Source organism: Athene cunicularia, assembly GCF_003259725.1.
Source record: "Athene cunicularia isolate RWA chromosome 8 unlocalized genomic scaffold, athCun1 chr8_part1, whole genome shotgun sequence".
Lineage (NCBI taxonomy): Eukaryota > Metazoa > Chordata > Aves > Strigiformes > Strigidae > Athene > Athene cunicularia.
The window spans coordinates 57,244-73,455 of record NW_020799109.1 but is presented as its reverse complement, the minus strand read 5'-3'; the positions used below and the strand labels follow the sequence as shown (position 1 = coordinate 73,455).

Here is a 16,212-nt window from a genome sequence, read left to right as displayed (position 1 = left end):
GCTCCAGGCCCCGGCAGCGGGAGGGCCGCGGGGGGCAGAGCCGCGCGGGGCCGAAATCCGCTCGCTGCCTGCGCGTTACAGTCCGCGAATTTATGGCCTTAATCCTGGCGGTGTGAACGGGTGTCGCAAGCTGTTGTTGTTCAGCGGAGCTCTTGCGCAGCCCTGGGGCTCTTCCTGTGCCGAAGGTCGGGCTGGGGCGGCCGTGGAGAGCCCTGCGTGTGCCTGGCGCCTGCCGCTCGCCGCGGGAGCGGGGGGATGGCTCCGGGACACGGGATGTTTTACACAGGGCATTGTTGAGACATCCCTAGCTGTGCTGCTCGTGCTAACTTCTAAAAATGTGCGACGTGTAGTAGTTGTTTTTCTGAAGTACTAACGTTCTGCTATACTGAACCACCAGTAACCTCCTACCTTAAAACTAGAAAGTAAGAATTACTCAGACTCGAGTAGTCCCTCGCTTTGCATTCACACGGGCCCTTTTCTGGGCTCCGTCTGGAGTCATTCGTGAGGCCGAATCACCCGAGGGGCCCTTGCTCGGGGCACCCCGGCAGCCGGGCTCTTTGCCCCGGAGTGGCTGCCCGGGGCCTTGCCGTGTCGCCGGGGGAAGCCGTCCCCAGCCGCCTGTTCTCTAGACCCACAGAAATGCTCTAGGGGGGGAAGCCCAGCGGTAGCTAACGCCGACCATAGGGCGCTGGTATTTCGGGTTCGGCCTCCTGACACGCTCCCCAGCACAAACTGCTCTGGACAACTCTTCATTTTTGTCCTGTGCCCTGAGGGACAGCCAGGGTTAGTGACCCCAGCTCACTGTTGCCCTGTCTTCCGGGATGTGCAGCTTTTTGAACAAGTTCTGTTGTTCTGGCATAAAGGTAGTAAAGATTGCATCACTCCCATGTGTATTCTTATGCCCTTTTTCTGACAGCAGGTTATTCCAGTGTTGCCACTTTAGTGATCGTATTTCTGATAGTGACAGAGCTTATGCAGTAGTGCAAGAAAATGCAGTAGGAATTGCATCTGAGCATCACTAGTGGTGGCTTGTCCCTGGTGACTGCTCTTCAAGACTGTAGAAGAGTTGACAGAGTAGACAGGTGGTCATCTAAATTCTTACATGTAGCAACTCATGATCCTTTGTCACTTGATCATTCATGCAGCTTCCAGGTATGAATCCCATCTGTCTCATTCGTATTTCCATTTGGGGGGGTTGAGTTTTTCCAGAGTAACCTTCAGTGTTGACCTTGCATACTGCTCTGGTACAAAACCCACAGTAGGCCTCAGTCCTCTAGTATAAGTTGAACAGCTTCTTTCATATGGGGTATCACTCTTGGCATTAGTTTGAATTCAGTACATTTTCTGGTGTTGGCAAAACTTTTTGGTGGCAAAGCTACGTATGAGTCTATCAAAGGCTGCTCTTTTAAAAAAAAATTACAATAATCTGGCTTTTTCTCAACCTCATTTTGTCTTTTTCCAGATGAAATAATGTATAAAATGTTCTGAAGGATCGGGGTCTTTCTAGATGTTTGTTGATACTGTTTGTTTTATTTTTCTGTATAAGAGTGGCAGCAGTAACATGGAACTTAGCAAGATGACATTTTGCAACGTCTGTGGCTTGTGAAAACTGGAGTTATATATTGCCCGCTGGAGAGCACAATCCTGAACTATTAATAAACTGACTTAACAGTTCAGTATTCAATCATGTCATAGCCTCCCTCTCTTCTATGCCTAGCAGTGGTCTTTCTGCATTTCTTTACCTTTCAACTCTCTACGTGTTTTCAATACCCTCTGGAAATACTTTTTCCACAGATACTTATTACTGCCTGTGTTCTTCAGGCTTCCCGTGGTGTGACTTTAACCATCTCTGCATAGCATTCGTATTTTTAAGAGTACAGTTAACTACGACAGCTTTATTTTGAAGCTACTTGTTGGCTTCCTAGCAATGTAATTTTCCGTAATGTCCTTGTCTTCTAGGGTTTTCAGTAAAATTTCTGTGGTAGTTTTGCACTATTATGATTCATTCAGTTTTTTTAATGTTACGAAAGAAGTGTCTGGTCTGATAGCACTTTTTTTTTTCTTTTGACATTTTCACATAAGAAAATTAAGAACAAGCTTTTTCTCAGTGTTTAGGCTAATTTGTTTCTGCACAGTACTGATTTGAGTCTTTCTAGAAATTTATCCAATTAAATATTTTTCACTTCTTCCAAACATTTCAAAGATTCATGACTATTGAAGATGAGAGTAAAGAAACCTTTTAATATCAAATTCAGACATGTTTTTGCACAGTATTTAGGCATTCTGAAAATAGCTTGTTTTGCAGGCACTAAACTTAAAAAAGCAAAGAAAGCACTTATAATGGAAAAGAATAAATTAGTGATAAGTATTAGGAAAAATAAACTTCAGATAGTCTGCTGAGTTCTGTCCTATTTAGTGATGACTGTTATTATATTCCAAGTGTCCATGGCACCAGCTTATTAAAGGAAAGCAGACATGAGTCTGGGATGTTATCAAAATATTCTGATAGACATTGCTTAATAGGTAGGTTGGTTTTAAAGTCTTGCTAAATCAGTATGTGGGTAAACATTGGCTAGAGTATTTACTAGTGGGTGAGAAAATCAGGTGTGGTGACTGTGTGTATGAATGAAAGAAGTATATATTGCTATGTCTCTGTGAACATAGATTTTAATTACGCTTAATTATTTTTAAGTAATCAAATGCGCAATACTTAAAAGTGGATATGGCAGTTCACTCGTGCTCAGTGCTGTTGAAGCCTGGGATTCCTGGTATAGCTGTCAGTTCATCTGAACACTGACTGCCACAGGAACAAAACTTCAGGTACCAAAGAATCCTTTTATCCCTGCAGTAATTGTATTGTACTTGATGTGATATTGTTTCTAAAGAGGAGTTGTACATTTAAGTTGTGCTGCAGTCAGGATAGTAGCTTTAAGAGACTTGAGCTGTCAAGATCTTACACCTCATGTTCTTTTTCTCTTTAGCAAATGCTTCCAGTCATTGCAGGGCATGGATGGAGGTCACATTCTAGTAAACCTGCTCAAAACTTACATGTAGGCAAACCTGGAGCTGGATTCAGCTTTGGTAGGTATTACAGTTTTGGGGAGAAATACAGCAATGAAGGACAAATTGCAGAGTTTAAAAAAATCCTTTATTGCAGTTCACGAATTTAAAATTAATATGTTTAATCTAAATAGATTTCTACTCTTTAAAAAAAAAAACCTGAAAAGCAAAATTGCTTTCTTTCTCAGCTCAGGCCAGTCAGGTATGTGTGTAGTGTGTATAAGATTTTCTTCTTTTTAAACTCATGTCTGTCAAGCTTTTTTAATGCCAAAGTGTCTTAGCTCTAAATAATTATCTCACATTGCTGTTCATTATGTTAAAATAATTCAATGTAATCATAGTTGAACTTGGTTATAAAGAAATGTTACAAAGAATTTCATCCTCATCTTGGCATGCTATATACATAAAGCAGATATAGTCGGTCAGCAGCTAGATGTTTGAAACTGAATAGCTGGGATCTTAGATGACATCTACCTCCTTCGCTTACTCCATTTAATAGCATAGCATTCTTCTTGTTTCTTTTGGTAATGCATTCTATGACACAGTCCTCTCCATTTTCAATATTTTGTGGATAATTGAATCAGAAGTAAGTCCCTGCATTGTAGATGTCGATGCAAGATCAGTGGAGGTTTCTTCCCAGGAGGCTTTTTTTGGGTTGGCCTGGAAGGACACTCTTGTTTTCTCTTTTCTCATAGTCTGACATCTGGCAAAATTAAAGGTAGCAGAGAATTTGTGACCTCTTTTTTTTTTTTTTTTTTCTTTAAATAGAACTTACTGATGAACAGAAAGAATTTCAAGCTACTGCTCGTAAATTTGCTGTGGAGGAAATTGTTCCCGTTGCTGCACAATATGACAAAACTGGAGAGGTAAATCTACCATAATGTGAGCAAAAAAATAGACTTTTATGTTAACCTGCATAAAATTTAAAATGTTGTGATAAATCAGAAGATTATTTTTCCTTGTGTATTTCAGTATCCTTTTCCACTTATAAAACGGGCTTGGGAACTTGGTCTTATGAATTCACACATACCAGAAAGCTGTGGTGAGTAAACATTATTTTTAGCCTGTAAAATGAAACAAAGAAGAGACATTAGATGAGATTTATATGTGTAATTATGGATTCTGTATAAAATAAACAGTTGCATACTTGAATAATCTAAATTTAATCAGTAGGCAGGTTGATACGTACAAGTGTTACTAGGTGTGGGTGTAATCAGGAGACAAATTAGACAGATTATGATTTAGTAATTTATGTCCAGATTTTCCTGCCGTGATTACAACTGCCTAATGTTCCCCTGGTGTGTCGGCTGATTAGGCAGAGAAATTAGAAGGTCATGTTTTGTTCCGGTCTCCGACACCGGCTGGAGCAATTTAAGAGTTTATTCCAGAAGGACAGTTTTTCAGTTTAGAGTAGGTGCAGTACAGCAGTGCTTTGGCAGTGTTTAGGCGTATGAGTTACCATGGAAAAAATATAGTGTTTTTTTTTTGTTGGTGTTTTGTTGTTGTTGTTGTTGTTGTTTTGTTTTGTTTTTCATTTCTATTACCTGAAAAAGAAGTTAGGGAAGTATCCATAGCAGACAGTTTTTTGACTGTCTGACTAATCAGAAGGTATATCTTGTATCAAAAATTTGATATACGAGGTTAAAGAACAAAGAGACCAAAGGAGCAATTGTGAGGGCTAGACTTACTCAGCCACAAATTCTACAAATACTAAAGTCTGAAATAACTGAACTACTGCAGTGTATAATCGCTTGATCATTAAATAAAAAATTACAAGTTGCAAATTGGTCACCATTGCTCTGAAAAGTCTTTAAGGGAGATCTGGGAAAATACATGCTAGTAAATCTGATAGAGCATGTAAATTAAGAGCAATTAGGATGAAGTATGGAAATAGAAGACACAGATCAACATGATGTGCTAGAGAAGGGTTTTTGTGAAAGGAAGCCATGCCTCATAAAATCATTGGAGTTCTCTGAAATAGCTAATAAGTGTGTGAATAAGGGATGCCTGGTTGATAGACAGTGCTTGAACATCCAAAATGAATTTTAAAAATAATGAGGTTTCATAGTGGAAAAATTAGCAGCACAGCCTTGCTGGGTCTTGTGCTGTTTGGAATATCTATAAATAAACTGGAAAAGGGGGTCAATACTGAGGTGATAGAGTTTACTGATAATACTAAGTTATTCGGTGCAGAGAAGATGTGGCTGGTACAAAGAGCTGAAGGAGAGAAGGTCATGAAACTGAGTGACTGTCAAAATGGCAAATGCAATTCAAAAACGGAAAAGTGATGCACACATGAAGGGAAAAAAGCAATCCAAACTTCACAGAGAAATGGTATTTTCTGAACTAGTTACTGCCTCTCAAAAAAGCTATTTTGGGTTTATAATATATAGCTCTGTGAATGTCAGCATAACACTCAGGAGTGATCAAAATCATAAAATTTAAGGTCAGCAGGGACCTTTAAGGGAATGAAGAAAAAAGCAGAAGGCATAATTATGGTGCTGCCTGAGTCCAAATTGCACTTGCCTCTTTAATTCATTGTATACTCAGCTCCTTCTATCTCAGAAGAGTGTTGTGGAAACGGAAGAGGTTCCTAAAAGGATGACAGAGATTATAAAGGATGTATCTTCTCTGTGAGATGTAGCTTCTGTATGAGAAATGACTAAAACGTTGGTGTCATGGAGAGTGTGAAAAGAGATTGATAGTTCACTGTCCCTTTCAATACAACTAGAAGGCGTCAAATTAAGTCAGCAGATGGCAGGTTCAGAATAATGAAAGGAGATGTTTCTACATGCAGTGTGTAGTTAATTTGTGAAACTCATTGCCCCTGGATGATATTGATGCTAAACTTTTGCATAAATTCAAAAAGGAGACTAGGCAAATTCACATTAGTAATACCTGTCAAGGGTTAGCATAACGAAGATACCAGAGAGAGGTATCTCTTTGGCTGAGGAAGCCACCTGAAGGCTTGGAATAATATTTTTGAGGAAGTATAGTTGTATTGTCATTGTGTTTATATGTACTTCACAAAGTCTTGGCCTTTCTGAGAAACAGATTGCCGAGGTGGTTGTCTGACTAATACAGACATATTTTTCCCCTAAGTGCTGTGGTAGCTCAGGAGCCCTTTCTCTGCTTCCTAAGAACTCTTAATTCTCAAGTATAGTAGTAGAAAAATTAGAGTGGTACATTCTTGCCACTTTGTGCAGTTTGTGCCATGTGAATCACACAATAACCCTGGAACTGCGATAGTAATTTTCAAATCTCCTGTTACTCTTCTGACAAAACTTTATTTAAAAAGCTTGCCTGGGAATATATAATCAAACACGGTACACAATCAAAGGTATGTGGGGGCATACGTTCTTGTTAATTTGTGTAAATCACTAATACGTTACAATTTAAAGCCATTTTAGTAAGTGAAATATTTCAACTGCAGGTGGTCTTGGCCTGGGCAGTCTCGAAGCGTGCCTGATCACGGAAGAGTTAGCTTATGGTTGTACAGGGGTTCAGACCGCCATCGAAGCAAATTCCCTAGGGGTAAGTTGTCTTTTCTTATGTCCCTTAAACTCAAATATGTGCAATTTAAAAGATCTAAATATTTTCTTTCAGCAAATGCCAGTAATCATTGCGGGAAATGAGCAGCAGCAGAAAAAGTACTTAGGAAGAATGACAGAGGAACCAATGATGTGTGTAAGTGTAACTCCTACGCTCTAGAATGTTCTTAACCATAGTCATACTCTTTTCTTCACATTTCCCCCCCACCCCGAAAACACTGACATGTACTCCAAACTTAGCACATTTTGGTTTGTAAATAAAACAGTGGCTTTTACTGAAAGTCGGGGAATAGCTAATGAGATACATCCAGTAAGCAAATAAGAGATATTACTTGCAAAATCATCCCCATCCCAAGTCACTTATCAAAAAATAATACCTTTTATTTTCCTTTCAAGAGGGGGTGTAGGCATTTAATAAAAATACAAGGTTTGCAAGGAGAAACTTGGATGGGAATTAAATTATATTTTTGATGTTAAATATTATATAAGCAGTACTTGTTACATAGAAAGAAGATTCGTATGCAGTGCATTAAAATCTGAACCACTAAGCCTCATAAAATGAAGGACCCAGTAAAGAAAATGTTACTCAGTGTTTTTATTTCTGACTTAAAAGATCCTCAGGTTTCACATCAGAGTTTGTGAAGCCTGAGGAAGGTAATGACTTAAGGGTTACAGAATGGTTCTCTTTGATTAAAAGACAATTTTATATTGTGTTAAGGATTTATATAGAAAATTCACTTATATATGTGTGGATTCTTGCTCAGTCAGCTGGTGTCCAGGTTTTTGGGTTGGGTTGTTCTGGGGTTTTTTTATTTAATGTTTTGGGGTTTTACCATTCAGTTCCTTTTACAGATCATTTTGATGCGCTTAGTCTGCAATAATTTGTGGTTGCCTAGAAATTGAACTTTTATTCCTCAAGATTTTGCATTTTATTTCTTTTAGGCTTACTGTGTAACAGAGCCTGGAGCAGGCTCTGATGTGGCTGGTATAAAAACGAAGGCTGAGAAGAAAGGAGATGAATATGTTATTAATGGTCAGAAGATGTGGATCACAAACGGTGGGAAAGCAAACTGGTGTGTTACCTGTTAACTCATGTTATACTCTCTGTTGTTATGTTATATAGTGGCTTCCCTGTCCCCCATCCCAAGTCAAAGTCTTTAAAGATCTGTTATAAATGTAAAGGTTCATCATGTTTCAACACACTACACTTTAATCTCTGACCAGTTTATCAGGACAGATGTAAGAATGCAGTGTCAGTGCTGTGCAAAGCCTAAAAAGGAAAATGAGCAGTGACTTGACAAATCCCCGCTGAAGACCTCTTGAATCTTGCTGCTATCAAACGAAATTAATTCTGCTTTTTCTTCAGGGCAGGACAGCAGCAGTATGATGTCACTTGCAAAGCACTCGGGAGGCTCACATTACTGGCTACCTTGCTTTGTAGTTGGAATGATTAAGATCAGTTGCTTCTGATTGTAGTAGCAGCACCTCTTACTTCTAGTAAAGCTAGAAACACTGTTGATTGCTTTCTTCTAGCTATCAAAGAATCCAGATAATGCTGTGGTGCCTTGTGGAGCATGCTTTACAATATATACCTCTTTCATTGTGTTTTACATCTTGCAAATGTAATCACACTGATTTGCAACACACAACTTCTTAATTCAAGTGGAAAAACTTTATACATTTATCCAAAAGCTGATTTTCTTGGATAAATTAATAAATTATATGAAATCTTGAATATTTGGAACCTCTCTCACACCTTCTCAGTTTATTTTTGTGAGGGGCAAAAAAAAAAGGTTGTTACCTAACAGATAAAATTTATTATGTGGCAGAAATGCACATAAAAACATCTAAAATGTTAGCTAAAAAAGTATCTGGTTGTTAATTGTGAGGATAAACGGCATCCTTCTTTGTTTTACACTAGGTATTTCTTGCTGGCTCGTTCCGATCCAGATCCAAAAGCCCCTGCAGGCAAAGCCTTTACTGGATTCATTGTGGAAGCAGATAGCCCTGGAATCCAGATTGGGAGAAAGGTGAAGACTATCCCTTGACAAGTCAGAAACTGCTGTTCAGTTCTAAACCAGTAATGCAACAAATTACCGTTAAAGGAGAAAGACTGTTATGCAACTCAACATTTTCATAGCTCATGTACAATGATCTTTTCATTTTCACAACATACAGAAACTATTCATAAGACATACTTAATTGTGATGATATTAATTCAGTAAGAAATTATTCAGAATGGTGTAAAGTAAGTTGACTTTGAACAGCTGCAAAAGAATCTTTGAGAACTATTTTATTGACAAGTGCCAATAAATGAGAAGTAGTGTGCCGTGGAAGGGTAAGAAGCAACTTGGACAACTTAACCACAAATACACACGGAGTGAGCTTTAATTGTAGCTCCTGCTGGTCGAGGACAAGGCCATGGAGACACTGCTGCTACTTCTCTCTAAAAATAATTTTTTTAAAAGTACTATTTTTAGTAGTATGCAAAACCGGATCTTGAACATTTGGAAAGGAATCTGAAAACTTGAAAAGCTCATTTATTTATTTACTTGCAGTACACCTGTACTGCCTGCATATTAGATTCTTTACTTTTTCCACTCCCATCTCAAAGGATAGAGTTGACAAGACTGATTACAGCTACAGAACTGATTTCACATAAGGAGAAGGTAAACTGCCCATCTTAGACAAATAAGGGCATGCTGGTCTGCGAGTGCAAAACTAGTATTTATTGCTATGTGGTAATTTTTAGATAAAGTGTTTTGGGGGAAAAATATCATACTTAGAGTAAACTAAAGAATGAAAACGTATTGTACCTTTGAATAACCCAATTTACTCACACCTCTGTAAATTTTCTGTTTCAGGAAATGAATATGGGTCAACGCTGCTCAGATACAAGAGGTATTGTCTTTGAAGATGTGAGAGTTCCGAAAGAAAATGTATTAATAGCTGAGGGAGCTGGCTTTAAAATCGCAATGGGAGCTTTTGATAAGACCAGACCACCTGTAAGTATCAGAAATAAAATTTATAAAATATAGCAGGAATTTCTGATCTTTTATCCTGTGCTGTATTCAATTCAGGTAGCAGCTGGTGCTGTTGGATTAGCAAAAAGAGCACTTGATGAAGCCACTAGATATGCCTTGGAGAGAAAAACCTTTGGGAAAGCAATTGTTGAAGTAAGTGGGGGGGGTTGGGGGGGTAGAGAGAGAGACTATAAATAAAAGACATGTTTTCACACCAGATGTACTACTACTGATTTTTCAAGGTTACTTCTTGATTTTTTTTAGTTCCTTAATTTTTATATTATAACTCTGCCATTTTGGGGTTTCCAAGTAGGTAGGTCAGCACCATTTGAGTAAACTTATCTGTGTGGTAACTTCAGGTATTTTTCTGTAGTTTATCACTGGTGATAATAGTAAAAGCAGAAAGTAAACTCTGCCCAGAAACTGGGAACCCATGTGCTATCAGGACATACTTAAGTTCTTCAGTGCTACTAAACAGGGATTTTCAGGAAAGGAAAAAACCTCTGAGGTATGTGGAACAAGACACACAGCACTAACAGGAATAGAATACATTGCTAATCACACTGCTTACCAGTTTTAAAGAAGTATGAATAAACAGCAAGGTAAATACCAATCTCATAAATAGTAAAGAAGAAATGCATAATTCAGTATTTAATCCCAGTGACTAAATGGATTTGAGAATTAAAAACTTTAAAGTCTAATTTAACATACAATTATAAGAGCCTCATCTATATTCTGTAGTGCTCCTCTAGCACAATTTGCAGACTTTGTTGAAGAGAACACCGTATTAAGAAGATGATATTTTTCTCAGATGTCACAGAATTTTAAGCGGGCAGTGTTAACCTCCTTTATTTCATCATTTACAGCACCAAGCAGTATCTTTCTTGCTTGCTGAAATGGCGATGAAAGTGGAACTGGCGAGGTTGGCTTACCAGAGAGCTGCGTGGGAAGTCGATGCTGGTCGCAGGAACACCTACTACGCTTCCATTGCAAAGGCATTTGCTGGTGACGTTGCAAACCAAGTTGCTACAGATGCAGTACAGATTTTTGGAGGAAATGGATTTAATACTGAATATCCTGTAGAAAAACTAATGAGAGATGCTAAAATCTACCAGGTAGGTAAAAGAGAGAGTGATCTTTATAGTAATGGATACATTTTATATAAAAGAAACTAATGGCTACTTATTTCAAATTATAATGTACATGTATGAAAAAATTTTTAGAATGAAAGCAATAATCCTTCAGTTTAACGAAAGAGTTATGCATATCAGATAGCTTCTTGCATATAAGTGTCATTGCACTGGACCAACAACTGAACCCACATAAGAGAAGTAAATTATGTTTTTTCTTTTTTTTTTCCCCCCAATGTGGTTACTCTTTGAAGTTCTTGGACTCAATTTTGAAGCTTTTGAACTCTTAGAAAAAAAACACCATAGAAAATACCCGATCAAAATACCAGTGCTTGCTTTGGTATTCTGTGAGTTTACATATAATGCTGTTCTCAAAAACCTTCAGTGATGGAAATCTCTGACCTTCCATATGTATCCTGGACTGGTGCCTGCCTGTAGATCAGCTTTCCTCTCAGCCTGAACACTAAAGCAGCTTCTTCACCTTTTTCTTTATGTTGTGGGGTTTTTGGTTTGGTTGTTGTGTTTTGTTTTTTTTTTTCCTTTCTGTTTCCAGACTTCCTCATTTGTTGCTGTGTCTAAACCTTCTCTTTGAAACTTTGTTATCATAAGCTGGGTAGAATACTTTGGTTGAGATATCACCAGTGTTGAGTATCATGGAATGATTTATCTTGCATATGTTGTATTAATGGAAGTGTGACACCGTCTGGAATGATTAGCCTTTCTTTTAACACAAAACCCTCTCATATTTACTTATGTTTAGCCCATAGCCACCTGTAATCCCCAGGTTTTTTTCTGCGATGTTACTGCCAAGAAATTACTCCATGTCATGTCACAATTCTTCCATTAGCATATACTATGCTACAGTTCTTTATTCAGCAAGAATATTTTAAATGTGTTTAGCAAAACCAGTAATCTTTATTGACATTATGACATTTTATGACATTATTAGTGACTAGATAAAACAGATCAAAATAGATGATACCGAGACGCATGCAGACCATGACCTGTAGTGCTAGTTAGCTATTATAACAGCTGTCATTCTTAAGATTCTAGGTAGTTCATATTTCTCTTACAGCTGACTTTAAAATGAAAACTATTCTGCTCACTAGCCAAGACTTTTATTTTTTTTCTCTATGTAAGGAAAGAGAACCACTATTTTGGAATCTAAAGGTTTTTAGAACTAACTCCACTTCTGTGAGTGAGGAAATGAATGATTAATTGGACTTTACTATGACTGGGCTCTTTTCCTGCCAGGTTGCATGCTCTTCCAGAGAAAGATGCTGTGAGAGTTAGAACAGAACTTCATTTGAAAGCCGAGGTTGATTTTTCAGGATCCCAGTTATATAGATTTTTCCATCACAAATGCATGGCTAAGTAGATGACTTTTCAATTGTTCAGATTAATCAGATCTAGTATTAATTTTTTTGTGTCCTTCTGTTCCACTTCACCCCAAAAAAAATTCAGGAAAGGCTTTTGTCTTTACAATTATTTTGTCCATGCCTCTGATACCTTACACTTGTGTGCATTACTGTATTGCTGCCTGGTTCCAGATGATACATGCTTTTAGCCATAGGTTTCATGTACAAAAACTTTTCTTCCATGTATTTGATCTTTTTCAGTATTACACAGTTTTGTAATATTGTGTTCACTGGTAACATTTTTACGCATCCTTACTCTGCGCTAGGTTTGTTCAGCTACAAGTCTAGGCTACTCTGGTAGAAACTCTAACTCAGTTTCCTTTCTCAAATTTGGAAAACTTCCCTTCTTTAATTGTCAGTGATATAAACCAGAACCTTTTTTTGTAATTACTTAAGAAGATTGTGAGTTTTGATGTCTTTACACTTGAATTCTGTGGCTGTCTCTATCAGCAAGTAATTCAGTGCAAAAGGAGCAGGTTGCAGGAACAGCTGCTGAGGCCCCGACAGCTACCCCAGAAGCAGTCTGGGCAGGCTGGGTTCAGAGCAAGCCTCCCTGGTCCCTGGGACTGTGCGTCCCCCTACGCCTGCATTTGTAAGGATCCAGCTGTGAGCCTGGACCATTATGACTTCACTAGGGATTGGTGGGTAGTTGGTATATAAAGTATAAAGCAGAAATTCCATTTCAGTTTGCTCCAAAAGGCACTGCCTGCTCTACGAACTGGGTAGACATGGGGTAAGCAGCAGCAGTCTGAGAATTCCCCTTGGGAATGAGCAATTTCTTCTGAACAAAAACCCCTATTGTGAACAGAGGTTGTAGCATCTTTATTTTCAGAAAGTTTTGTAAGGTTCTTGGGAAGATTATTCCTATAAGTGAATGAGAAAGTGGATTTGCATGAATTTGAGCAATTTGCCAGACCAAGTTCTGGCAGAACTGGGAGCTGAAACACTTAAACCCTGTAATGATGTTGCCTCGGGGCCTCACCTCACATTGCTGTGTAGCTGTGGGGCGTGTGGCCTCCTTGGGCGTTAGAGATTCACAGATGCTTTGTTGTCTGTCTTTTGACTTTGCTGTTGGGAAACAAACAGAACAGAGGGATAATGCAGGCTGGTTCTAGCAGAAAATGCAATACATGATTGTTTGAGCTGGCAGAGGCAGGACACAGCAACAACCACAAAGCTATGGATGAAATGCAAAGAGTAAATTTATTTCCGTTGCCTCATGGTCGGGGGATCTGCACAGCAGCACCTGGGCAAAGGCACGCAGGCGCCGCAGAGCTCGAGCCTTGCTGCCCAGAAATAGAAGGAAGAAAAGGATCTTGAACCTGCTGCTTTCCCCTGTGTATGTCAGGGATTTTCGCAGGTGTACTATTCCACTGTGCTTTGATCTTTCCCACAGCAGGGCAGGAAGCTCCAGAGTGGTCGGTACGGTGCCTCTCAGTCTGTCACAGGCCTCTGTTACCTGTACGCAGAGGTTCTACCCTTCGGGCACACAAAGCTAAGCAACAATTAGCGTGGTATATGTGGGTTTTGACACCCCAGCTGCAAGTCCCCCTCTCCAGTCTTTGTGTTCCCACAGTGATTAAAAAACCAAAACACCAGACAAAACTGTATGGCAGAGTACTAGTTAACAAGAAGCAATGGAAAGAAAGGGATCAAAGGGAACATTGGGCATGACCTTGGAAGGCTAGTCAAAGAAAATACACTTTCAGCACAAGTCACCTCCCTCCACCTGTTGCTTCAAATCCTCCTTTGTAAAACCTAAATTATGTATTTTCTTACTCAGATAAATTTTCTTCATCTTTCTTCACCCACCATATCTGTTTATTTTCTGAACCTTACTGAACTTAGATAAGAGCACCTGAGAGAACAAGATTGTCTCCCAGTATCTTTTATGTCATTTATTCAGTTTAGCCCACTGTAGTTACTCTGTCACACTGGAATTTTCTCAGTTTTCTCTCTCTTTCTAATCCACACTGGCTTAGTGCCATAAGGGTTTTAAAGTGTAGATCTGTTAAAAAATCACAGCTAACATCATTCCAATTCTTCTTTTCAGATTTACGAGGGAACTGCTCAGATTCAAAGGATGATCATAGCTCGTGAACATGTTGCCAAATTTAAAGCTTAAAGAAACGTATAAAGCGTGGCACTGCTGTAGTGTTCTCTGTTCTCACAGAAGAGGATTTTATTGCATTTCTCAATAGAATTACAAAGGTATGGTGGAAAAAAAAGCCATTCAGAATCTTTTCTGTACATTAACAAAGCTGGTATTTTCTAAACGTTCTGAATTCCAAAGTGATTGGTTGTTCCAATACAAAACGGGCAAGAAATGAGAACCTCACAATGCAATGTTTTCTCACTACAAAATTAGATGATCAGAATGTTGTTCTCGGAGTCATTGGTGCCTTCTAATAAATTTTTTTTAAGACAGCTGTGTTTGGTTTTTATTCATTTTGCTTGTCACGTCACTTATTGTGTTTTGGGTAAGCTGTCCAGTGTCTGAAATAGGGGAATAGCTGTACTTTAGTTCCCAGTGTGCGGCTGCCCCAGCAGCTGAACAGCCTTTCCCATTCAGCATTGCTGTTGGCTGCACGTCTGTCTGTTCTGAGGGCTGCACACTCCAACAGAACAGTGTCAGCTTGAGAGAATGTGCCCTTTTGCACTGTTACACTTAAGTAAATGTTCAATTAGGATGATGCACTTCGAGTCTGTAGCTTCTCCTTAAGAAAGACTTAGGAGATCGTGTTTATTTCAGATCCAGTATCTTTAAACCGGTTACTCCTTTCCATCAGTGTATTAACTGCTTGCAGCAAGAACAGCTGAGAAGGAATTGTTGTGAGATTTATTTTTTTTAAACCTTGGAGAGCCCCTTCTTGGCTGTGCTGGCAAAAGACAGTCCCTGGACTCCTTTGGCAAATCACTGAGCTGGTGAGGCTGTACCTGCAGTACTGCATCCAGCTTTAGGCTCCCCAGTACAAGATACAGACTTAACCGGAGGGAGTCCAGCCCAGGGCCACAGAGAGGCTGAAGGGACTGGAGCATCTGTCATGTCTCTCACCTGGAGGAGAGGAGGCTCAGGGGTGGTCTCATGTATGTGCATAAATACCCAATGGGGTGCAGCACAGGGGAGGTTCAGGACGAGAGGCAATGGGCACAAATTAAAACACATGAAATTCCACTGGAACACAAGAACACACTACTTTTTATTGTGAGGGATGTTGTACTCTGGCAGCGGTTGTGGCGTCCCATCTGTGGAGACACTCGGAACACAACTGGACACGGTCCAGGACAACCTGACCAGGGTGCAGCTGACACTGCTTGGGCCAGTGGGTTGCGCTCAATGATCTCAAGAAGCCCTTCAAACCTCAAAAATTCTGTGAATTCATTTGCAATTTCTTACCAAAATGCCCTTGCCTTGCTGTGGCCTCTTTCATCCATCATCTAAATTTAGTGCTGGATGGTACAGTTACTGTTACGAGTTTTCCAGTGCTTATTTCTCAGGAAGGCCACAAATAAAGTGCTTAATGACTATAAATCACCACTTATTTACCTGAAGGAAGACCAAAAATGCAACATCCTTGGTATTTGACATACATAAAAAATAAGCTTATAGTTGACTGTCCTATGCAAGCCAGCATTATACAGAATATTTCCTGTGGAGTCAGAATGGTTGCTCCTCCCTGGCAGGAGTCTGTGGGGAACATGTGCCAGCATCGTGTAGGTAATCAACAGCATAATCATCCCAGATGGTTTTAATTAGGAAGCAAAGGGTTTTTTTTCTGAGCAAAGGGTCAGTCATCCTTATCCACTCTGTGACTAAATTTGCTTTTTCACAGAACTGAGATTACATCAGGAAAGAAGCTGTTTCTAAACGCTGTGCTGTCCGCTGTGGTGCGAGGAAGCGCGCAGCCGGAGTCCGCGTGGGATCTGCTCCCTGCTGAGAACCCTGCTGCAAGCCCGAGCGCCTCCGAGGCTACGCAAGCCCGGGAGCGGCAGCACGGCCGAGGGGAGGGGAGGCGCGGCTCGGACCGAC

At 39.6% G+C, this 16,212-nt stretch overlaps 2 protein-coding genes and 1 long non-coding RNA gene across 3 annotated transcripts in view; 2 read left to right on the top strand and 1 right to left on the bottom strand.

The window, feature by feature from the left end:
• Positions 1-9,503, bottom strand: part of LOC113483022 — an 18,705-nt gene extending 9,202 nt beyond the window's left edge. Inside the window, exon 1 of the long non-coding RNA XR_003398944.1 lies at positions 9,394-9,503. This is a non-coding gene — a long non-coding RNA (uncharacterized LOC113483022). The remainder of the gene's footprint in view (positions 1-9,393) is intronic.
• Positions 2,961-14,609, top strand: ACADM (acyl-CoA dehydrogenase medium chain). The gene is made up of 11 exons (XM_026854236.1): positions 2,961-3,081; positions 3,829-3,926; positions 4,033-4,102; positions 6,494-6,594; positions 6,667-6,747; positions 7,554-7,684; positions 8,533-8,641; positions 9,476-9,616; positions 9,692-9,787; positions 10,501-10,749; positions 14,236-14,609. The coding sequence occupies exons 1-11, from the start codon at positions 2,985-2,987 to the stop codon at positions 14,305-14,307; spliced, it is 1,245 nt and encodes a 414-aa protein (XP_026710037.1). The 5' UTR covers positions 2,961-2,984; the 3' UTR covers positions 14,308-14,609.
• A 785-nt stretch (positions 14,610-15,394) lies between these two features.
• Positions 15,395-16,212, top strand: part of RABGGTB (Rab geranylgeranyltransferase subunit beta) — a 13,444-nt gene continuing 12,626 nt past the window's right edge. Inside the window, exon 1 of the mRNA XM_026853833.1 lies at positions 15,395-15,505. Coding sequence (XP_026709634.1) covers positions 15,395-15,505 — 111 coding nt within the window. The remainder of the gene's footprint in view (positions 15,506-16,212) is intronic.